Here is a 25350-nt window from a genome sequence, read left to right as displayed (position 1 = left end):
CATGGTTCTCCAGACACAGAATCAAGCTCCTCCCATGGTCATCTCAGAACCCAGACCACAACCCAATTGAAAACCTGTGGAGGGGGCTAAAGAGGAAAGTGCAGAGGAGTTGACAAACTCGCTGAAAAAAGATGGGCAAAGAAGAATGGTCGAAGGGCCCTATTTTGTCATCTCCCACCATGTGAAACATGACAGGAGATTGGGTTCTGTTTTGCTGGCAAATTTGGCTTTACAAAGCATTAACATCAAGGGTGAGAATAATTGTGGTTAAGGTTTTTTTTTTTTTTTAAGTTTTTGAAATTCTACATTACTTCTTAATGTTAATTTTTTTCCCACTGAATAAACATACTTGATTTTAAAGAAAATGTTTCCGATATTATTAAGGAAAAAAATGAATTATTAAAAGCTAAAGAAAACATTTTAACCTAGGGACACCCATATAAACTAGGGAATGTTTTTACCTGTCTCTTATTTTCTTCTTCTTTGTCTTTAAGTTGCCTTCCCTTCCGACATCTCTTTGCTGTTTTCAGCAGCTCGTGCCAAGGTGTTTGCCATAAGTGCCTCCTCCAAACTCCTTCTTGCTTGCTGAACCTTCAGCTCCTGCTCCCTACGTTTTAAACAAAAATACACATAAGAGGGGCGTCCTATTATTATTCTTTGTTTTTGTTTTTTCAGATTAGCAGCAAATACACCAAGTTGAAAATTATACAAAGAGGAGCATTGACAACAATAAATAAACCACTCAAATATGACCTTTGAACCCAGCTAGGGCCAGCATCTTTGTCACATCCTCACTTGGGCTCTTCTCTTGCTAACAAAACAAAACCTGGAAGTTTGGTTGGTTACAACTTGTGCCCAGCAAAATAAATGTTACATTTCTATTTCAGTTCCTGCATGTCATTGTTTTTCACAGGCTCCTTGGTAAGCATTTGAGGGCAAAGCCACCTGTGTCACACCTGCGGTCAATGTCAATCATTTATACTGTCTGTGCAGCAGAAGCGCAAGAAAGATGCGACATTAAGGCATTGATTACCTTCTTCAATGTTTCCAAACAGTTTGTGATCATTGCTTGTTTCTTTTTTTTGTGATTTATCTTGTATCTGCTTGTCATGCTTACTTTTTGTTCATCCATTGTCAAATCCAGTACTTCTATGATTTCGGTGTACTTACTTCTAGTATTTAACTTTCGCCAGCTTGACAATAAATAACTATTTGCTTGCTGTGTTTTTTTTTCACCAATAAAACATTTATTTATTATGTTGAGCACAAATTTCCTCCATTTTTACTTATTGTAATCTACTATTTTTCTTTAATTCTCTCTAAGACCCATTTGAAGTTTTCCTCAATTTTAACAAAGGATGGCGCCAAGTTCTGGAGAATGTCCTGGGGCTGTAAAGGTTGAAAAACAAATGGAGTTGAAACTTAACCATCCCGTGGACAATTTGGTCTAAACAATTTAAACGAGTATCTGTCCATGGGCAGAGTAAGAAGAGCAGGGCAGGGAGAGAGAAAAGGAATGAGAGCGATTTAGGATGACAAGCACATTCAGAGGGAGGGAGAGAATTGGAAATTAATGGAGGAAAGAGATAAGAAAAGGGGGAGCACAGGAGGCATAAATGCTGGAGGGAGTGAGGAGATATCAGAGAGGAGACTGAGGGAGGAGGGGCTGAAAATAGGAACAGAGTGATGGAGATGGAAAAACAAAGAATGGGTGAAGACAAAAAAAATAGTGTATGTATTTGAGACTGATAGGTTATAAATGGAGGAGAAGACAAGGGATTTTGGAAACAAAATAAGTCAATGCACGAAAATGGGGAAACTAAAGCATTATTAGGAAATTGGAAGCCAGAGGTCAGAACACATCAAACGGCCAGGAAATGTCAGGAGGAAGAGATTGGGGGAAGAAAATGAGTGAAAAATTCAAGCCAGAGAGGAATGGAGAGACATTCCAACGAGTCTGCTCTGCAATGGCTTTAGCCAGCTGTTCCCTCTGGTCTGTTAGTCCACTGGACTGACAGATACACACTTGTAGACAGTGTCAGTTAGTGTCTCCACAGTGCCCCCTGTTGTCGTGCATGCATAGTTGAAGACCGCTTGAATAAATATTCTAATATCCAACTAATCCCCATTCACGTTATGCCTGCAACACAGTGCATACTTATTGGATGTGTAAAGTTCTTCACACACAAGCACGCACGCACACACACACCCCTGCTTGAATTTGACCCCATGCTGCATGATTTTGAACCACAACAGGCAGTCGTCATTGGCAAGGCTCTCAAGCTGCTCAACACACAAAAGTAGCAACTTGTAAATGGCACACAGTCAGACAGATTCCACAGGGATTAAAAAAGATGCGAAGGAAGAGTGCTTAATGCCAGATGCGCTCACTGATGCACCAATTGTTACATTCATTTGGTATTCTGATTAGTATTTCACGTGTTTTGATGATATGACAATAACCGAACCATCTGTTCAACAGAGTCTGACTTGAAACTGCATATTTCCTCTTGCTTTACTATTACATGTGTGATGGTCAATAATAATAATTATTATTATTAGACTACAATGTCGAAGAACAAATTACTTCTTTTAAAGAAGAGAAGCGAACAAAATGCTGACTGCATAATTGAGGTTAATGCATGCAGGCGTGAAATGCATTGCAAACAAGATGAAAGATTTAGCAGGTGTTTTTCTGTTGGCTTTTAGCAGATACTTGGATGTCATAGTGAATTGACAGTTTGAAATAAATTTCACAGGGTGACCATGGCAGCAACTGGTTTTCTCTGATATTTCCTCATCACTCACATCCTTCAACATCGGATTCCTTCCAGTTTACTAATTAAGATGGTTATCCAGCAGGCTTCAATCTACACACCATCTATTATGGCTGAGAAGTTGATGCTGGTTTTATCCACTTATTATTTTCTTTTTTGTGTTTGTTTGGTTACCTTCAATTAATTCAATTAATTATAATTAATTATAATACAACTAACATAAATTTTACTGGCCAAAATTAGCTATTTTAAAAGCAGTAAAAATCTGCCTATTTTGGGCGAAAGATAATAACATTCAAACAACCCGTCCCTTTCTACCCCCAAAAGAACAGGCATTTTCTCTGTTTTAAAGTGCCTAATTTTCTGCCTCTTTTTCATATCTTTATTGTTGTAAATGTTAAGGGACCCCAAAATAATTCATTTGTTATAATTAATGAAACAGCCGATTAATTGGAATTTTATTATCTAGAGAATCGGTAATGAATTTTAAAAAAAAATCTATCCATACCATTGATATCCATCTTCTGTTTTTTTTCATTTATTTCTTTTTTATCCAGCCTTTTAAGAACAGGGACAGATGGCCAACAGGATTTTAGGGAAAATATGTTAATTTTCCAGAACGACCGGTGTATTTCATGGCCATCACGGACGCTAGCAAAAATTTTAATTTGGGTATATAAGACTGTTTTCTTAGAGTAGTATGTAATGTAATGTCAAATATCGGGATATGGGTTACAGGTGCGTCGCGATGCATATTGTATCATGACACCATGTATCATGATACCTATGGTACCGTGAAGCTGCTGACAATTTGTTCAAGCCCATTAAATTTTATATTTGGAAAAAAAATGACAATTGATTCAATCATAATGTGCTACTTTTCTCTATAGGCAAGTGAGGAAATCTATCTATCATGGCGATCAATCACAGGAGGCACAAACCCAGTTGGACTGTACCTACTATATACAATGAGAGTCAATAAAAAGGTACATAGAAAAAGAAAATGAAAATATCTATTAAGACCGCCACCATTAATACATGACAATCACACTTCCTATCAAAAAAGCTTTCAGTACTATTCATATGTAAAAAAAAAAAAAACAAAAGGTCCAAAATTCAGATAAAATTGCAACAGACCCACCCGTGCATTTCTTTGTTGATCACCACCGTTTACAAACGTTCCACACCTACAACTCATTCTCCTCCACACATGCTGATCAAGCTCACAATATGAAAATTATAGAGAATTAATTATGAGATGACATACATGTATTGTGGTCTTGCTAGGTTAAGAGGAAGGTGAAATATGTATAATATCAAAGCATGAGCACAAAATACCATATTTTCACAGCCATAAGGCGCACTTTAAAGTCCTGAAACTCGTCCAAAAAAGCCAGGGCGCCTTTTGAGGCGGAGCGCCCATTATGTGGACCAAGTGCACCGCTGGGCTGACTGTGAACATTAACTGCCTGCACACTGCTTATATGGAGAGAAGGCGGGCGTGGCTAACAACAGCAGGCGGACGTGAGAGGGGAGATGGGCGTGAATGACAACGCAAAGGCACGCCCCCAGTGCAAAGCAGCCCCCAATGCCCCTATATGGGCAAACGTGTCTGCTAGCTCTGTTGTTGGGCTTTCGCAAAAGCCGGCATCATGAGGACCCGCACGCAGCAGTGACACGGGGAATTTGACAATGGCGAGAGGAACCTGGCGTGTTTGTGGGAGAACTTGCTCAGCTGTTTATTTCTGATACAGAAGACGATTTTGATGGATTTGTGGATGATGACTGATTAATAATAATATGAGTACATTGTTAAATAGTTCAATAAAATACAACCAAACTCAGTTTTCCTCCTGTTGCCTTTTTAAAAACAGCTAGCCACGCTAGCCATGCTATCTTCTGTTTTAGTGTGCATGCATGTTAACTAAGGTATTGTATGGTAGGCTGGGAGGCGGAATTTTGCTGGGCCTACACTCTTATGCTATTCAGTTGATTTGGGGTGATAGTTTTAGTTTTGATGTAACACCGTGACCGCACATCGTTTGTTGATTAGTGACTTGCTCACACCGGCATTGTGTCGGCATCCCATCTGAGGGGCTGCGCGGCAGCGAGACGGCGAGGCAGACTGATAATGACTCTCGTGTTTGATGGAGAACTGTCCAGCTGTTTATCTTGGATACAGAAGATAAGGACTTGGTGCATTTTTGGATGAGGACAACTTCAGCACATTGTTAAAAGCTAAAATTAAGTACCACCGAACTCCCGCTGCCATTTTAAAAACACTGCTCGGTTGCTCGGTTCTGTTTGCGCCCAATGATACGGTGCGTTCTATCTATGTATCAAATACAGAAATAGCACCCTCAACTGGTACTGCGCCCTTTGATACGGCGCGTCTTTTGGTCGTAAAAATACGGTACACAAAAATACAAAATGCAAAGATACAAATTACTTTCGTCAGAGAAGGCAATTTCTGTGACCGCTGTGAGTTTTTCTTTCATTAGCAGAGATCTCCCAAAAATGTTGCCCACATTCCTAAATGAATAGTGCTGACATTGAAGATGATAATCAACCTTCACTGAACAAAAGCTCTGCATCAACTGTGGATTTCTACTGGAACAAGAGCTGCAATGGCCAAAATAAATGGTGCACTTATAATAATGAATGTAGAGGCAGCATTACTACTTTCTGGTACGCATAATGTAACAGTCAATTGTTAAAAAAAAAAAGAAAACACAAAAATGAACAGTGACGACTTGGGGGCCTAATTTTCGAGCCCAGCACAAGTCTACCGCAAAGTACAGTCTAACTGTGCAGGAGCGGAGTTTTCTTTCTTTTGGCATTTTCGAAGATGGGCACAGATTAGAAATAGGTGTTTTGCACTATTGTGGGCCATAACACAGCAGACTTGATTGCCAGCCAATTGAAGCGACCCTTCACTTTCAAAATGGTTTGCCTTTTCGCCTAAAGTCAGCTTTTTGGTCATTTTTGCTTCACAGCAAATGCTGCCTTTATGTTGAAGTACTATCTTATGTTTAAACAAGCAATCAAAAACCCAACACCTGAGCAACTACAAACACCCACAGTCACATGTTTCAATACTTGAGCTCACTTTAAAAGTGGGGTTCGGTGAAATAAAAAGTTGGACTGAGGGATTGTTCAACTGTCTTCAGGGCTTGGGAATGCCTCAGGATCACCCAGAAGTAGTTGGCTGACGCGAGGGAAGTTTGGGCTTCCCTGTTTAAGCTATTGTACCTACGACCACACCTCGGATAAGTGCGAGGTAAAGAATGGATGGATGCTAACAATAATAATAAGAAAATTAATCGTAATGCATTCAAAGAAATGTTTTCTCCAATGATTCAGAGGGTTCAATGCACATACACTGTTGTCATATTTACGACAACATCCACCACACATTTCAGTTGAGCGCAGAATCTGTCTACCTGCACCTCAATCAAACCCACAAAAATCACGCTACACCATCTGCGCCACAACTTAGACTTGAGTTTACCTCTTCTAAAGTCACTTCTACTTTCTGTGACCAAATTGTCAGGTGCGCCAGGGGCATGTAATAGAAAACACCCACGGTCCGCTGGAACGCCTAGCGAGGTGCAGCGCGGGTCTGCCAAATTATTAAATGTGGTAGACTAGACTTGCCCCAGCACGAAATTGAAAATATATAAGATATGAAGATATTTTACGCCGAGTGCATGTGCGCTTGTCTATGAAAATAGGGCCTTAAACTTAATAATTGTCTCAGAAAGGACGTCACACTGTAATTGGAAATAATGTGTCCAAATGGGGGATAGACGGATTCTAAGGAACAACAGGTCATGCGCTATCATCCACACCGCTTATCCTGTACAGGGTCACAGGAGGGAGGCCTATCCCAGGTGACTATGGGCGAAAGGCACACCACATCCTAAACTGGTCGCCAGCATGTTGCAGGGCAGGAAGAACAGCTACAGTTAGTAAACCAAAGTCCATTTAAAGTATGTCTCCAATAAAATTATAGACCTCTGAACATCATTCATTTTTATTATTATTATTATTATACAAATGTTAAACAATGGCTTGTTCTAGATTCAACTTAGTCTGACTGATCCTGCATGAACATTTAGAAGAAGAAAAATATGATGAAGAAGAATCATTATTTGTCATGTGCACACATAGAATGGATTTGAGTAGTATTTGACCCATCACATCAGTGGATAAAGCAAACACATGGGAGCAGGGAACTACTTAAGCACTCTGGGATTTATTCTCAAATTGTATATGATTTAAAGTTTTGGAAAGGTTCCCTTTGTAACAAATAGGAATTCATGGCCTGCGAATGATTGGCAACCAATCCACACGCCTCTCATCCAGTCATCTGAAATAGGCCTAACCATCAACCTAATGAGGACAAGCAGTAAAGAAAATGGATGGATGAAGTTCTTCCAATGAAATGCTCTTCCACTAGATGGCAGAAGATCCAAAACAAACCTGTGTATCCACTTTTTGGGAGAGATTTTGAGCCTTTGTCTAGTGAAAAAAAATACTATTACTGCGTGTGCCCAAGCTCATTGAAGATTGGGAAACACTGTTGTAAAGCTTACATCATATATAATGCACACATGAAAAGCCTTTGACGCAGTAATAGAAACATTCCTTTAGCAAGATTGAGCCTCTTACCGGATTTGTTCATCAGTCACGGTGAACGCCTTACAGAGTGGCTGAGACGTGTTCAGCCAAATTGCTGGGTTCTTCTCAGCCGCCGCAGATGTCTGTCCCGTAATGGGAGCAGAGCTCATGTGTAGAGCACTAGCAATGGCGGACAGTAGAGTGTCATCACCTGAGCTTAGACCAACGCCTGCAGAGGCAGAAAGGTCCAAAGTCAAGGCAAAAATCGCTGTACTGGATTTGGGTTTATGTCAACTTACTTTGTAGGACTTTGGGCAGGTCCATTGTTCGTAGAACTTCCTCCGAGACATCTGATGACCGCAAACCTTTCAACCTCCTCTCCCAAAAGAGCTGCAAAGACACAGAGACAGAGTTGTGTGATGGTGAAAAATGAACACTAAAGTGTGCACAAGGGAAATTACGATGTTTGTTTTACAGTAAACATCACCCAGGAATGACAAATAAACAACTTGAAGCAAGGTCACTTGGTCTCTCATTTGGAGGACTTGCATAGGACGTTCAGGGAGGGTGGAATCAAACGCTGAGGCAATTATGCAATGTGAATGAATGATTATTAGGGTTCCCACGCAGAACATAATAGATGAGGGACAGGAAGTGAAACTGCCTCTCACTCTTGCCACTTGTCCGTAAACAAACACAGTGAAGCTCACCTTCTGGTTAGCGGATGCAAAACGCTTTTGATAGAATGTTAATCGTCAGTGTACAACATGGAAAATAAAATGAAACTTCCAGCAGTACTTAAAGACCAAGTGGTGGTACAACAAAAAAAGCATGAAAAAAATTATTTCTATTTCATATATTTGACAAGGTATTGTTTTTTTCCATGAGTGAGATCCTGGCAAGCGACAAACCCAAAAGTGCGACGTCATCAAGAAAAACAACGCTGAGCTCCACATGTAAAGTGTACAAAGCCAGTCAGATCGACTCAGAAAGCGACATTTCAGACTTATCTGAGGGGATCCGGGTGTTTGAAGAATGGAGGAAGAGGAGACCCATTATGAGTTGTAAGATATTTTGGCTGTGGATAATTGCCCCACGTTATAATTGTTTGAAATTCGATGTTGTTGAAATTACGCACAATGTTGGTCCACATTTATTCTGCTAGCACTGAGAGCACATGTCATAGTGGGTGGGTGTCCCACATTGTCAAATTAGCTTTATTTCTTGGCATTTTGAGATAGTACTAGTAGGCATTTATTTTTCATAAATCATAAAATGCAAGTGAATTCACAGTAATTTTTTTTGATTGCCTTGCGATTGACAGTTTACCAAGATGACATGGCATGTTCATTCATCGATCAAACAAATTCTATGACATCACAAGATTTAAAAAAAAAAATTATAATTTTCTCACAAACCTTTTTGCAAACCCTTTTCCTTGAGAAAACGGAAGTACTTGTGTGACACATGATTCAGTTGCCAATTGGAATTTTCATGTTTGTCTATTATTTACATACATTGTTTGGTATTTATAATTTTTTGACGTGCCACAATATTTTGAAGTTATATTGTATTGTATTGAGTATATATTTATTTATTTTCATGCTGCTTAAATATTTGTTCTTTTGCTAGCTGGTTTGGCAGTCACGTTGCATGAGCGCAGAAGAAAAGAAAGAGAGGTGAATTGGAGCGAGGCTGGCCATGTCTGAATAAAGACACAACGAAATACTGTACTGTCATGATATAGCACTAGATTCATCCCAAAATTACATAAGCGTAACGTCAAAAATCGCGGACGAAAACATGTTTTGGCCGTACAAAAATGTGTTTCGTGTGTAAAATAACCTCCACGCGTACGCACAAAATTCATTTTCCGCTTGTGGTTTCTCTCCACTACGCTTACAAAACGCTGGCAATTCAGGCGTGATAACTGTGCCACAATTCTTAACCAATAGGGAGTTGGACAGTAGGGCTAATAATTGCCATTATTAAGGTTTTTATATCACAAATTGGTTGCATACAGAAATGTAATTTTTGGCATGCCATTCCACAAAATCGTCGTGTCACTGTTATAAGCAGCACCCCATAAGAGCAACCACAACCACAAAGTGGTCCAAAATAAATAATGTTCAATCGTCAGACACTCTGCAACAAAACCTTTCTTAATGCTGCCAAACAATGCCTTGACCACCTGTTCCACTGCCTTCAGTGTTGCATTTCGATAACAGCATTTCATTGTCTTGTCTTCTGTACCGCTTGTCCTCACTAGGGTCGCTGGAGCCTATCCCAGCTATCTTCGGGCAGTAGGCGGGGGACACCCTGAACTGGTTGCCAGCCAATCGCAGAGCACACATAGACAAACAACCATCCGTGCTCACACTCATACCTATGGGCAATTTCGAGTGTTCAATCGGCCTACAATGCATGTTTTTGGAATGTGGGAGGAAACCGGAGTACCCGGAGGAAACCCACGCAAGCACGGGGAGAACATGCAAACTCCACACAAGATGGCCGGAGCCGGGATCGAACCCACGCCCGATGCTGTCTCTCACTGTGAGGCCATCGTGCTAACCAGTCGGCCACCGTGCCGCGCATTTCATTGTTCTCTCTATATTTTCTGATGTTTGTGTGCACGCACGCACAAATTACAATCTTAACTGGGAAAGGTTGGAAGGTTCCCAGTCTTGGGACCAGATCTTTACCCCCAAAAAATTAAATGCTTGATGCAGAAATGCGACTTATCTAAGGAAAGTGAGTGAGTTAGTGAGTGAGTGAGTGAGTGAGTGAGTGAGTGAGTGAGTGAGTGAGTGAGTGAATGGGTCTTTACCTGTCTGGGCTGCTCAGTCGCTCTCTGCAGGTCCGTCTTGACTTTGTTTCCTGGGTGACTTGTAACCTTGGTAACAGGCTGTTTAAAGATGGATGCTGTCTGTCTGATGGGCAGAGTCGTGTTCAGGTCAGGCTTTCCTCCCTATGGAACGAGGCAATGTTTGTGTGTCAGTGAGTGCTTCTATCCTTGCACAAGTCTGATAGATTTTAATCTGTTCTACTATTCACACACTTCCAGACTTATGTTTATCTGCTGTGGTTAGCAGGAACAAATCAAACTGTTTCTTAGAGAATATCCATTTTGAATGCAAATATTCTTTTGCCAACATCAATCAAGAACTCACTTACAATGCAAGGAGCAAAAATTAAAAACAGATCAACAATAAAAATACAGGAATCACCTATAAAGCAGTGCTTCTCAATTATTTTCTATTACACCCCTCACTGGCAAGAAGAAAACAATTCTCACCACCCACTCTCCGTCGCAACTATAAATAATAGCATTTGTCTATAAAATAGTTATATATGCACCTCCGCATAACATTGTATCCTTGTTAACATAAAGAAAACAAAAAGAAAGAGATATCGTTCAACTTACAAGAATGACCTTATTAACATTGTTTATTAGACTGGAAAAAGAAAAGATTAGAAGTGCATCAGTTTGCCTGAAATTCAAAAAATAATATCCTTGTTTAAGATGTAAACATTTTTGACAGACTTATTGCACCATTTGCTGCTGAAAATAAAATTAAACATAATCAATAAATAATAACAAACTCAAATCGACTACAGCAAAATTAACTCAGGAGCGAAATATATAAAACACTTTAACCTTCAAAACAAAAATGAATAAAACAATTTGTGCTGATTTTTTTGATCCAATGGGAAATGAGAGCACCACTGCCAACTACTGGAGTGGATGTGCAATTACACTTTATTGTATTATTGGGGGGGGCATGTTCCTCAGCATCACACCGCGACCCCCCAGTGGTGCCAGCCCCACTATTTGAGAAGCAATACTATAAACTAATGCTGTCAAGTGAAGCTAGTGACAGATATTTGCTTGAATAATATCTTGGAATTGATACAAAATCACCAAATATGAAGTATATTTATTTGAAAGACTGTTTTAATAGTTTTCTTTGATTTGTGAATACGATCTAAATTGAGACATCTTCACAGGCATTTTTCTTAAGCACATTTCTCAAAACTGCCCACAAGCACCACCCTCCAGCAGTGTTAGTTTGCAAGGCACAGTGGTAACTTGAGCAGGATATTTTGTTCTGAGATAATGTGCTTAAGATGTACAGCTAATATAGTACAATATTTTCAAACTATGCAAATTATTTTTGAAGTAAATCAAACTGAGTTAACTGAGTTAAAATACATAACTGAGTTAAAGAGATTTAGATTAATATCCTGAGTTAACGCTTTAATAAACCAACACTCAAGGTATATTAAACGAAAATTAAACTCTCATTACTTTCTAATACTCAGAAAACATAGTACTGAACATGTTTAATCTTTCAATAAATGTTTAAAAAAGACAGACCTAAACCTCTGGTTAAGTTTGGCACAGATATACTGTGATCTGGTCATTATCCAATGTTTGGAATAGGGTGGCAGCGACCACCAAAAAATAAGTGCAGTGTGAAAAGGCCCTGAACCGGCAGATCGGTAGACCATTTTGATTGTTTTCCCACATCTAGCCAAACACAACCATGGCAAATCAAAACTACAGAAACCTGACCAATAGATGTGGTCTAAATATGATCCATTAGAGGTGCAAGGATGATTAAATAAAATTGGTGGGCCACAGCAACCAGTCGAATAGTGCTAAGGTTACTTGGAATAAAAACGATAAAAATAAGTAATGTAATGTGTGACAGTGTATAAAAACGTGTATAAAAAATATGTGGTCAGAATATGTTATGGATGACTCAGACGATGCAAGTAATTGCATTCCACGTGCCTCTCGCCTCTCTACGGGTCTTAGGGGTGTCCCGATATAACATTTTCCACTTTCGATCCGATACCGATATTGCGGCCTAGACTAATGTCCGATTCCGATATTGTCCGATACGATATGAGCTGGAATGACACATGCTGTAATTTATATTTTTTTGTATGAATTGTTTGAGGAGATTTGATCAAGTTATCCTATTCAACTGAATAACAATAGTCAGCAACGGAAGGTATGAAAATATAAGACCCATTTATTCCAAACATTGGGTGTATCTGACTGTTAAATGGATACATACATCACTACACATTATACCAAATTATCGAATAGGGACGCCCCTAATAGGTTCCATAGGGTTGAAAAGTTATATGAAAGTACATAATTACACCATTGGGAGAAGTGTTCACTTTTAACTGCTCAACAAAAGCCGCGTATTTTAACGGGTGTCAGAAACACACGTTTCTATTTTTTCAGTCTTCAATTCCCTTATTGCTCTTGTTGTTTTAATGCTTGTGCAAGTACGTGTGCGTGCGCAGGCACACACAATGTGGTGCAGACAGAAAAAAAAAACAGTCCAGAAGTGTACGTGTTTAGATGCATGTCAGCACACGAGCCTGACATCAGAGTCGGAACTGGAACAAAGTGACAGGAAATGCTGCTTTCCGATTGGCTCCCCTTTAACCTTGAAGAATCATGTGTACTGGTAATAACATCTTATTCAAGTAGAAGTTGACCAATTGGGGTCAAACGCAATCAATTGACACTTTGGCACATTCAGCATGCACATGGAATATTCTCGAAGGATTCACAGTCAGGTCAGTAAATATTAGGACATGAAACACCAAAATGCCCAAAAAATAAGAAAGAACAGAAGACAGCTGCAACATATGCCTGGCAGAATATCACCAGAGATGTCCATGGTTTTGAGACTTCAATAGTTCAACTGTCCTTGATTACAAAGGATTCCTAACAAAGTATTGAAAAGTGACAAGTTGATGTATGATTATTTTTGCTTGTCCAACTATTTATCGACCTGACCATACTTTTCATATTACGTTTATAAAGTTGTACATATCCCTATGTACATGGAACGTGCTCCCTGGACGCAGCTGACACAGTGGGCTACAGGAGGATGGATGGCCCATACAACCCCCTCCAGGACAATCAGACAACATGGCACAGCTCTTTCAGTGACAGACTTTTACACCCGCGTGTGTGAAGGATCAATTCCGCCGCTCCTTCCTGCCTGCAGCTGTCACGGTATACAACCGGAACATTGGAAACAGTAGTTGGATAGATTGAATTGGATAGAATTATATTTATGTATAATCATATATTTTACAGCTTGAAACAGGCACACTTAGCATTTTTTTGTTGAACTGCTCATAATTAATGCTAGTAAAAATTAGGGCCGGGAAGTTAATTAAAATTTAATTGTGATTTTGGCATCTCACTATCATTGAAAAAATATAATCGAGGAAAAACGATTAATGTGCGTTTGAAAGTTCCCAGGATATAAGGTGCATTGCTGCTCATTAAGGGAAACAAACCAGCACAACAAATAAGTTAAACTGTTTTTCAACTAATTCTCAATAACTCTCAACAATGATCAACGTAACACAAAATATACAAAACACAGTTTTTGCGCTTCTTCATTTTCCATGAATCTTTCAAATTCTTCGTCATCAGTTTATGAGTTTAACATTTGGGCAATTTTGGTCAAGAGGCATAACTGTATCCCGCTCGTCATTATACGAGTCAGTGAAAGCTGAGATGACGATTGAGACTGATAACTTAGCCCAGCCATCCACAATCCATTGACAGATAGTGACCCAACTTGCCCGTCGTTTTCTCCAATGTTCCAATGCAGCTTGCAATTTAACTTTCAACGAACTGTTGACACCAATATCTAGTTTTTGGTGTTATTTGGTTAATGATGGCAAGCTGCAAATCAGCTCGCTTCACTTTTGCTTTGACAGTTTTGGTGAAATGGCCGTGCATGGAGTCATAGATTAATAGGGTCGGAGGCTCACTCATTTTGTCCTCATCCATCCAGCTCTTAGAGGTTGCAACATCTTCCTCTTGAAAATGACCACGGGTGATTGGTTCTCGCCAGTAGCTTAGCAGTCTTGAACCACAGTGAAAGATGACTTCTCATTCCCTGTGATGCGTATACATACTGCTTTTTCTACAGTATAATTCACACAGATGTCAAAGGTGAGGCGGACCTCGTCCAAGATTTTGCAATAAGGCCAGCTTTTCTCCCTTTGCAGTGGCTGGGAGACGATGGGTAACATTGAATTCTCTCGCAGCTGCTCGATTTCCATGTTCTACTGCGTGACTGATAGCCTCGAGTTTCAATTCTGCTTCGTAAGCATGTCTCGTAACAGGTGCTATTTTGTGGTCTTTATGCACACACCATAATATTACCTTGAAGTTTAGTAGGTATTACTCCGCAGGACTCTTAACTATAGTAGCTGCGATGCTCCAATAACACATCAAGCAAAGCAGCGTCGTTGCTTACCAACATCTTACTGTTATAACTTCTTTGTGAAGCGCAGTAAAGGATAGTAAATAGATTACCATTATCCTATATTTAGCCCTATTGAGATTGGATTTTTGATTCCTAGACACAGAAGCAGGAAGTAGTTGTAGTTCTGCTATGACAAAACCAGTTACGTAAAGCCGCAAGCAATTAGATGAGAATGAGAACGTGAGTGTGAAAGTAGCGTAAATAGGAAGAAATTTGATGAAGACGACTCACTGAAAACTTAAATCACCATCCATGTAGACGGCAGGGTTCGCGGTTAACCGCTTCCCGATTGCCCGGGGCAAGTGAAATTTGGCCACGGGCAAGGTAAAATTATGGGCAACTTACCCGACCGGGCAAGCATTTTTTAAAGCAGCCAAATATCTTTAATTTCGACGAGAACTGTGGTGTGATCTGTTTGTAGTCACTGTATGGTGATGGTTTAACCCAGACACCCCCTTATGTTGTGGTATGGTCCATTGGCCTTATCGGGGGCAATGGGCGGGCGCTACGGGGATCAGTTAGTTCAGTGAATGTCGAGTTAAAGTGAACGTCAATAAATCCCGCAGTATTGGAATTCGCTGTAGTTGCATCCTCATTTGAAGTTTGAAAAACACAACAAAAACCTTCGATATTTCGGCCGAAAATTGACAGCCGGAAGTTTTCTTACCTTCTGCGCATGTTTACAAGTGGCGACGAGTTCGTTCAAATCCGAACATTTCGGATTCCTCTGACATGACTAAAATAGCTCGAATATTTTTAAGTAGACAATTCAGTTGTGAGTAAGGGAGTAATATTTGATTATTGGCTGTTAATTCATTAGCTCCATGATGTGACCTGACATAGTGTCAGTGACTGTGTTCTGTTTATGCTATGAAATTTATGGAGGCAGCACCACAGGCACTGGTCTTAAAGGAATAGACAAATTTCCCACACTCATAATTTACTCATGTGATTACTCAATTAATAGGCTCTCCTGGATTTAAAATTGATAATCTGGATTGCTGTAATATCATTTTCCCAATTTAACATGCAGATTTGTTCATTATTAAAACTAGAATTAACATTTTCAATAACTGCACAGGATGATACATTTGCTGTTGTGAGCAGGGTTTCATGGTTGATGATGAAAACAAGATTAATTTATGTTTATCAGATTATATGTTTATTTGTGTTTACATTTGTGGAACACATTTTACAACCATAAACATTTTATTCTTAGTCTAGCTTTCACAGGATCAGTTCTACCTGCCAGCTGCCAGCTCCTAACGGACATATGCTTCATTGACTGTTTCTTAATGCCTGCAACGTCTGCAACATAGAAATCATAAAGGAATAACATAATCCTGGGTCAGCAGACACCTAATTAATGTGTTAATACATGATACATTTTTATATAAGCAACCCTTATGATTGTTAACGTATTTTTAATTCTTTCTAGGCAGGAACTGTCCGAACAAAAAATTCATGCAATTTGTAATTAGACACTTTGTCATACAAAAGGTCACTCAGGGCAAGGTAATTTAATCTTCGGGCAAGAGAAAAAAAATTGTCACTTGCCCAAGTTGGGCAAGTAATTTGGCCACTCGGGCAAGGCAAATTTTAGTGGCACTTGCCCTATGGGCAAGCAGTTTTTAAAGTTAACTTCGAACCCTGATACGGTGCACCAGGTTTTAAGGCAAACTCATCATTTTTGGGGGAAAATAAAGAATTAAAGTCTGTCTTATGACACTGAAAATATGGTACTAAAGACACAAAAAAAAGATCTGGGTTGATATAGTCCATAAACACATCAAATAGAGGTCAGCGCATTAGTATATTATTATTATTATTATTAATAATAATAATAATTATAAATATAGATGTACTTCATAATATATATACATTATAAATAGGCATCAGGGTATGTTAATAATGGTCATGGTAGTTTTGATTAATTGAGTTTTGGTAGTTGAATAAATACAAAGTTATGAAAAACTCATATGAATTCAAATCAATTCATATTTTTGTATCATTATTTTAATATCAATCAATATAATGGTGACTAAACAAAATTTACACAGTTGCCCATCCTACTAAATATGAATGTTATGATTTCATTTTTCCGACAGCAAAGTATCACACTAGTTTTCTTGCACTGGTATACTGGGGAATGCTAGTTTGAAGACAGAGAAAGAAGGAGGAAGTTAGGACTGTTTGACCAAAACCAAAAACGTAGACAATGAGAGCAGAGAGAAGGGTAGCTAGAAAATTTACAGTATGTGTGCAGGAGACGAGATGGAAGGGCTGCGAATCTCGAAGTGTCCGCAGAAGATCCAAACTGTTTCGTCACTGTTAGGCTAGAAGAAAGAATGGCGAAAGCTTGATTCTGGAGTATACAAAGAATGTTAGTGAAGTGAAACCAAAGACAGGGTGGTGATTGTGAAGCTACAAATTGAAGGTGTGATGATGAATGTTATCAGTGTTTATGCCCCACAGGTGGGATGTGAGTTGGAGGATAAAGAGGATGAGGTTATACAGAGTATTCAAAGAGGTGGTGATTGGTGAAGAGACCTCAATGGGCATGTAAAAGAAGTGATAAGTAGTTGAAAGTGCACTTAATTTAAAGTCATAACAGGTAAATTAAGCCATTAAAAAAAAAACACGATTTGGCAGCTTCACCGCATCTCAACATTATAATATGTGATCTTTGCAAGGAAAGGTGTTACACAGAAAATTTTTAATTACCTTAAAAAACTAGTCACACAGTAGCTTCCCAGAAAAGTCATTGACTGCTGCGTCTAGTCTGCATATTCTCTACCTTGGTAGTGTCGTCATTTACGCACTTGAAAAAGCCCGTGTCAGAACACAGAGCGCTTTTGTGACGGGAGAACTAGTTTTAAACTACTAGAAACTTGTTTTCATCAAGCTGTTAATTTAACAAATGAGTTAAAACAATCACAACTACTATGCTAAATGGATGAATGTACTTCATCATGTTACATCGCATTATATTTACATCGATCACCGCATGTCACATGGCTATAAAACGGCTCTTGTGATTATTGTTGTAGTGGATGTAAACAACAGATTGGAATATATTGGAATCACATCACATGTAAGCAGCATTGTCATTCCGTTTGGTCATTCGCTCTCTAATTAGAATACAATGACTGATATGAAGATTCAGTATGAAAACGACGTAAGACAGTTTCATTGGTCCACTGTGACGTGTTGGCCAAGTTTATTAGTCAGATGTGACAAGACTAGCAGTAAATGTATTGCCTGCATGAGGCTCGTCAGTAAACATCCATAAATTAACCATGTCACATTTAAAGCCGCACGGCTCAAAACATGGGGAAAATGTAGTGGTTTGTAGGACTGCATGATATTGGAAAATATATGCCATATGGATGTTGACTAAGCGATATCGATATGATTACAATATTTAATATGTACCTAAAGAAATGACATATTAATTAGCTGATCAAAGAAATGTTTTTTTTTTCATGCAAGAATAGCTCAATGTGTTCTTAGCAAATTCCTTTTACATCCACAATAATGTCCAACCATTTGGTAGCGATGCGAATTTTAAACGTGCATCTGACAGGTCAAATTCAGATAAAAGCATACAATTCCATGGGAAAATTATTGCATGTCTTATACATGCGATATACATATTGTATAGGCCATTATCGCGATATCAGTATTTTTTCCAGTGTGTTGTGCAACCCTAGTGGCTTGTATCCTGTAAATTATGGTACTCTATTTGAAATGTTAATGTGTACAGCTAATTGTTTAGATTGATTTAATATTTAAAATGTGTGCGGTCAATTTAAAGTTTATATCATTTCATATAGTCTGCATAACATTGAAGATTATTTCATGCTTCCTAAAACCTAAAATCATTTTCACATCATTGATTAAAATTTGTGCGCTTGCCACATGGCAGGAAGAAGAAAAAAAATTGAAGGTCATCGGTCACGCACAGGGGGCCTCCATCTCAAATATCCGAGCTGAATTTGGGTCCCTGGTTCACGCATGCACAGTAGCCATTTGAGTGTGCCAGCTCAGGTCACTCTCAACATGTACTCCTCAGTATTTGAAGGTTTCACCAGCTTGATGTCGTGGCCATGAATGTCCACGAGGCTTTGGTCATCCACTGCGTTGCGATAAAGCAGAATCTCTACAGTTTTAGATGGATTTATTTTAAGCAGTTGAGTGTCACACCAATTGACAAAATTATCCTCCGCAGCTTGGTGAAATCTTGATTTTATGTCTTTAGTGAGTTGACTAAGAATGGCAATGTCATCTGAGAATTTTAGTAGGTATTGGTTTGGTTCAGCACTAACGCAGAGCTAATCTGATAATCTGGTAGCATGCAGCGACTGAACCACTAACACCAAAGAGCTCAAGCCGAATTACCTTTGCCAGGCTGAGTTGGTCATGTCGGAGTCTCTGTTTGTTCTTCTGTAGTTTGCCAGGCATCATCTTCCCCGTCCGGAAGTCGAAACATGCCAAATCCACTTTGTTTCCAAGGTAACGAGACAACTGAGGTTTACTCCTGAACTTTTTCCCCGTAGGACTAAATGCATAAAAACAAATAGACACGGTTGCTTAAATACACTCAACTGTTCAAATGGAATTGTTCACACAATTGATAGTACACACATTTCTTGATTATTCACCAACAAAATTATTCACTCAGTTGTTTCTCAGAAGCAAGTTTAAATGAGTCATTTCGATTTGCATTTGTATTTGCAGCGGCATGTAAGCAGTATTGAAAGAAACCAAACATAACACGTTACTATTAAATTCATGCGTGCAATGAAAAGATGTCTAGTCTTTGATGAGTAGCGTCACTGATGGTTCTGGAAAAAGCAGTGTCATCAAAAGATGCAAACCCTTCATGCCTTTTCTGTTTGTTCTGTGTAAAAGGCAATGACACCATATTGAGGAACTCGGTCACATTGCCAATGTTCCGCCTTCGGAAGAAGAGACCCGCGAGGATGCCCGTATAAATGCTATATGCTAAAATAACTGACCAGACTAAAACTAATCCTCAAGCATGACCCATGCATGATTTTTGTCACCTTTCTGTGTTAAAAGTAATATCACTGTCTGAACATTATTTCAAAGTCAGACTAGACACTGCTGCTGATGTTGTCACACAATTAAATGACTGCTTTCAGCACACAGAGTTGTTGTTATTCTCAGTTTCACTGGGTTTGTGGAAAAAAAAATTAAAAATAAATTTTAAAAAATTAAATTGAAAATATAAGAGTGGCTTATGACTCATCTCTGATGTGACACTATTGTGAGAGTTCCGTGTAAAGAGGCCATAGATCCAAAAATCAGGTCAGGTATTGATATATAACCATTCACATTCACATGAATTGACAATTTAGAGTAGGGGTCACCAAGGTGCACGGTACACACGGGCAGCAAGTAGCCCCGAAGGACAACATTGAGAAACCCTGCCAGCCTACCCTAAAAATAGCTCACCGGTGATGGGACATTATGATTTCCTAGGAATGTCGTAGGACATTGGCTCAGATGCGCTGAAATAAAGTGTTGCACAATTGATATGCATCGGCTTCCTAATCATTGAGAGAAATAATATCATTCATATATATATATATATATATATATATGAAAATATCCATCCATTATCTTAACCGCTTGCCCTCACAAGGGTGGCGGGGGTGCTGGAGTCTATCCCAGCTCTCACCGGACAGTAGGCAGGGGACACCCTGAACTGGTTCCCAGCCAATCGCAGGGCAATATATATATAATTATATAATATATAAAAATAAATTAATATTTTTAATCATTATTAAATATATCAGATCAAATGTGTTAGTTTAGAAGCCCATTACGTTAATCAGAGCCTACTAAGTAGCTCTTCAAAAAAGTTGGTGACCCCTGATTTAGAGCAATTAACCTAACGAGTATGTTTTTGGAAGGACGCAAGAAACGCAAGCACGGCATCAACATGCAAACAGCACCTAAGAAGACCGGAGCCCAGATTAAGACTATTTACTGTGAGCCAGGCATGCTAGCCACTCGTTCACTGCTTTGCCCTCTGACAACATAATAACAAAAAGGCAAAGGGAATGGCGTTAAAGGCTGCATTTTTTTAATACTCCATCTAATTTAAAATCTCATGTCGTCACGCCTTTTTCTTGACACGTGACAGAAATGTGAAGAAAACATCTGACAATTCCATGAGCTGTGGTTGAGTTTCACTGCTCTTCCAGTAATTCAACCTGCTGACTGGTTTCCTGACTGGAACTGATGAGTCACATTACAAACCAAACTGAAAGTAAAGCCAAGGCACAGCTCATGATGTCCTTCAGGTTACAGACAGAGGAAGTGACGGAGCACAGATGTTTGTGACACTGAGCTCAGTCTGAGCAACAGGAAGTGACCCCAGTCGTCGTTTGCAGCTATTTTCCTTGTGTTTTATTGAATTTGTCAATAACGCTGTCGTTGTATGACAGAAGTAATTTGTGCTTGCATGAAAAGTGAGCAACCATTTTTAGATGACAACCTGGTTTAAGAAAGCTTCAGGCATGATTAGTAAATTAAGATCTAATTATAAATACCTTTACTTTACCTTCTAAAGGTTATTCAGTTGTTTTTGATTTTTACTCGCAGCAGGTTCCACACCTCAAAATGTGAAATAATGGTGTTTAAATGTAAACCTTGCTGCATAGTTGTATAACATTTTGTGTTTTAGAGTCACAAGCTGTAGGCGCTTCTACGAGAGGGGAAAAATGGGGCAACATGTCAGCAGCAGGGAGTATTGCACTGAGTCAGGGTATGACACCAAAACTAGGGTAGTACATTCGTTATTACAGTTTACTTTAGCGGTCATTCAATAACTCCATGAAAATACACAATATATACACGCACTCGACGCGTGTTGATCCAGAAGGGAGAATTTAAATAACAATATAATTTCGCAGTTATTACACGACTCATCATCATCATCGCTTGGGACTGTGGAGAACTACTAAAAAGCTTATTTTAAACACATCATGACGGTGGATAAGACTTTACTCTGTTGTAGTCGTTGACGAGTAAGAGCAGCTCAACCCGATCCAACACTTTGTCTGTTGCTGACCACTGAGCAGTTTTGAAACAGGACAGTGTACCTGTAGTAATAGATGTCGCTTTTCCCGGCGCTCAACCCGGACTTCCTGATCACTTCTTCCTTCTTCCAGCCAGGTGGCAGAGCCGGACAGTCCGACCTCCTCTTCTCCATCAGCGGACACTTATCAATCCCAGGATTGAGATCCGTTCAAGTCAACTGATCTCGCAGTGGCCGTGCAGCCAAACTGTGGAGACAAAACGGCCGACCCGGCGGAACAAGCGCTGACGTCACAGATGTTACGTTATTGCCGGGTCGGAAAAGTGCCCCGTGGACTGCTGCTGCCAATGAAACGGCCTTCTCTCTAGAATATGCTTCAGTTTACCTCCCGAAATAATAAATCAACGTCCGGTGAGGTCCGAGCTGGGCTAACGGTGGGCTGCGAGCCTGTGACGTCTATCTTGCTCGATCGCTTTCTCGGAGATCTTCTATTAAGACAGAAGATCACTTGGGAATTCATTTGATCTTATTCCAGTAGTCAACAAAGCAACAACCACCCGCCTTCAAAAGTGGAATGGATGAACAAGAAGGCCCTGTTGCCTTGATACAAAAATGCATTTCGAAAGGTTATTAATAATAAGCAAACAATAACAGCCCTGGGCTTTGTATACACGTATCCAGGACAATGCTAAAACATTATTTTATGAAGAAAAAAGTTAATAGTAATCATTTGACTTATCAGTATAGTGTACACCGGTCTAGAAGTAATCATGGCATAAAATACTTTGCATTTGTTTGAGGGTCCATACAGCAGAGTCCAATGGTGCTTGGACAAAGAGTCAGAGTGACCACATGTTCCATGTTTTGCAGATCTCTGCTTCAAACCCGTGACATCATGAGAGAGGTTAAAGGGGCCTACAGCAACCATGAACATTGACAGGACTGTCCCATCAACTTTCTGCATGGACTCTGAGAATTACTGTAAAGTATATGTCCCAAAAACTAACAAATAAATAATTACAAAACAAAAATCCTACATATTATTCCACTACACAATAACTTTGACAAACATGGTCAAGCCGCATTCAATTGATAGTATTACCACTCACTGTCCTTAAAAGGAGGACAAGACCCAAGATGGCCCATTTCTCACTTAAACGCTCAATGTATACATTGTTAAATAATTTTTTAATCAATTCATTTTGGAGAAATTGGTAAATAAGCGATGACTTGAAAAAAAACTAATTTTAATGAGGAATATGGGTACGCCCCCCCTCTGCTCTCTCCATATTTTGCAAAGTGAGTCATCAAAGGGACCGATTTCAAACACTTCAATGGAAATCATTGTGTTTTTATTGCTTATAACGTCCAAAAACAGTGATCAAATGGCACGAAAATGCATGTGGACACCCCTACCTATTATCACTTTGACATATCAAAAGGAAAAGAACTTCTCCGTGGCTGATTTATATGAGAATGTGGAACTGTGGAAGTGAGAAGAGATACATAGATTATGCTGTAAGGACGCTTCACAATACTTCTTTGCTGATCACGGTGAATAACCATGGCATAAAAGCACCAGTTAGGATATTTACAGAGACTGAAGTGGGAATGAGTAGATATGCGATTTATGAGCTGTTTTTTTTTTTTAATCATCAGTTTTTACACTGTATCGTGAGTTTTTTTATATATTTTTTTTATTTTATTTTGTCAAGCTCATAACAATATTGTCATGGCATATATTGGGCTCTGGCACTTGTTACATCCCTACACCTTACACACACACAAAAAAAAAAAAATAATAAAAAAAATAAACGGGCCCTCCCACATGGGCAAGTTGACTGAGGCAAGGAAAAACTCACTTGTATGGATGAAACAGAACGCAGCTGATTCACCTTCTGAGGTGGCCGTCTGCCTCGACCTGTTGGGGTCAGATGGAGAGATGGCAAAGGGGGACCCGTGTGGGCTCAGCAGTCATGCAATTATGATTTATTTTGTTTATGAAGGTGTTCATATTTTTTGGGTCTAAATATCCCATTTGAATTACCTTTGTATTACTGTAGGTCTTTCTGTTGAAAATTATTCTATACAATACAGAAGTAAGATTGTGTTTCCCCATGCTATACCGTCTCCCTATAAAATAATATTTGATTCGTACCAATGGGATAGTGCTTAAGTCTATCACATCTATCGCCATCTGGCTGACCTCGAGAACCTGGCTGTAAAACCCTGGTGCCCACATTGTGTCCATGGTGACTACTAGCTTTTTGCGTGTAATGTTGCTGTGCATTAATTCCAGCAGCCACTGTTAGAAACAACCAAGTTCAGGGGTAGGTGAAACCAACAACATCACCGCATATGGCTTAAGCTGAAGGAAGGCAGAAATTGTTAAGTGGTGGGACACAGAAAAGAACTGATGTCTCCCAGAGCAGCAGTCATGTTTCCCTATGCAGTACTTACAATGTAATTTAGTTTCCTTCATGCAGATCCGTGTTTCATCTGTTAAAGGATGGCTGGCGTTTCACTGGAAATAGTATAATTTACTAAATTCTCAACATTGAAATCATGATACTTTACTGCAATTACACATGTGAGCAATAAATGTTTGACCTGATGCCTGTGCTTATTGCCAGAGGGGAAGGAGTGACATGTCAAAACTAGCATTTGGTGACCTTGGGCCCTTTAAAGGCATTATACAAATCAAAGCTGTTAGTTTGCTGTTTGAAGTTAAGGTTTTGCTGAAATGATCCATCTTATTCCCAACAATGGCATGCAATACAGGCTGTAGTGTCATGTAGAACCACCACGAAATGATAATTAAATTTTTAACATGCTTACGTTTGGCTCAATTGTGTACTGTACTTTTATTATTGTAACATGTAAACCATGCACCACATACACCATCTTCCCAAATTGTAAAAGGTGACGAGGGAATCCAATTGCGTCATAAAATAGATGTGTTAAATTGGGATTTACTTTTGCTGTTCTATGAAGCAGGAACATTGATGTGCCACAAGGGAGAAGACTGAAACTCACAGTGCGTGGTTGAATCCCTGTGCCTCTCTGGGAAAATGAGGATTTCTAGCCGTGGAAAAAGAGCGGATGTGCAGGGAAGCGAAACAAGGAGGGAAGGCTCTCACTTATTGAGCTGGTGTTACTTTAGGGTAAATCCAGACAAGAGTTTCAGAAAGAGCTAAATGAGCAGCGGAGCACACAAACTAAAACAGGTGGGAAATTAAATAGGAACAGGTGTCGTTCAGAACGCAAAGTTGAGCTGAGTACGAATGCTTGAAGGTCCTGCGTGAAAATGACAAAGAACAATCTGGCAGTTATGCGAGATATGATTGTGAGTGATACACTGGCTTGATGGCAAATTAGCAGAGGGAGGGAAGTGGCTTCCAGGTGGAGTGAGCAGAGGAAGCCAGTGCAAAGGGAAGGGAAGACACACACATGTGGGGGCGCTGGAGCCTATCCCAGCTATTTTCGGGCAGTAGGCGGGGGAAAGCCTGAACTGGTTGCCAGCCAATTGCAGGGCACACAGAGGCTAACAATCTTT

At 39.5% G+C, this 25350-nt stretch overlaps 1 protein-coding gene across 2 annotated transcripts in view; it reads right to left on the bottom strand.

The window, feature by feature from the left end:
* The window catches only part of mbd2 (methyl-CpG binding domain protein 2), a 30466-nt gene extending 8197 nt beyond the window's left edge, over positions 1–22269 (bottom strand). Inside the window, exons 1-7 of one of the 2 annotated variants that reach the window (XM_088282125.1) lie at positions 22180–22269; positions 21859–22041; positions 19124–19283; positions 10228–10368; positions 7700–7790; positions 7452–7629; positions 462–607 (exon numbers count right to left, since the gene is read on the bottom strand). In XM_088282125.1, the coding sequence (XP_088138251.1) occupies positions 490–607; positions 7452–7629; positions 7700–7790; positions 10228–10368; positions 19124–19283; positions 21859–21968 (798 nt within the window). In that variant the 5' untranslated portion in view covers positions 21969–22041; positions 22180–22269 and the 3' untranslated portion in view covers positions 462–489. Of the gene's footprint in view, positions 1–461; positions 608–7451; positions 7630–7699; positions 7791–10227; positions 10369–19123; positions 19284–21858 lie in introns of both variants that reach the window. The other variant, XM_088282126.1, reaches the window with a different exon arrangement.
* Between the last annotated feature and the right edge of the window lie 3081 nt (positions 22270–25350).

Source organism: Idiotropiscis lumnitzeri, chromosome 18 (genome assembly GCF_059441095.1).
Source record: "Idiotropiscis lumnitzeri isolate Australia: NSW breed Sydney's pygmy pipehorse chromosome 18, RoL_Ilum_1.0, whole genome shotgun sequence".
In the NCBI taxonomy this organism is placed as follows: Eukaryota; Metazoa; Chordata; class Actinopteri; order Syngnathiformes; family Syngnathidae; genus Idiotropiscis; species Idiotropiscis lumnitzeri.
This window is presented reverse-complemented; position numbering and strand designations above follow the sequence as displayed.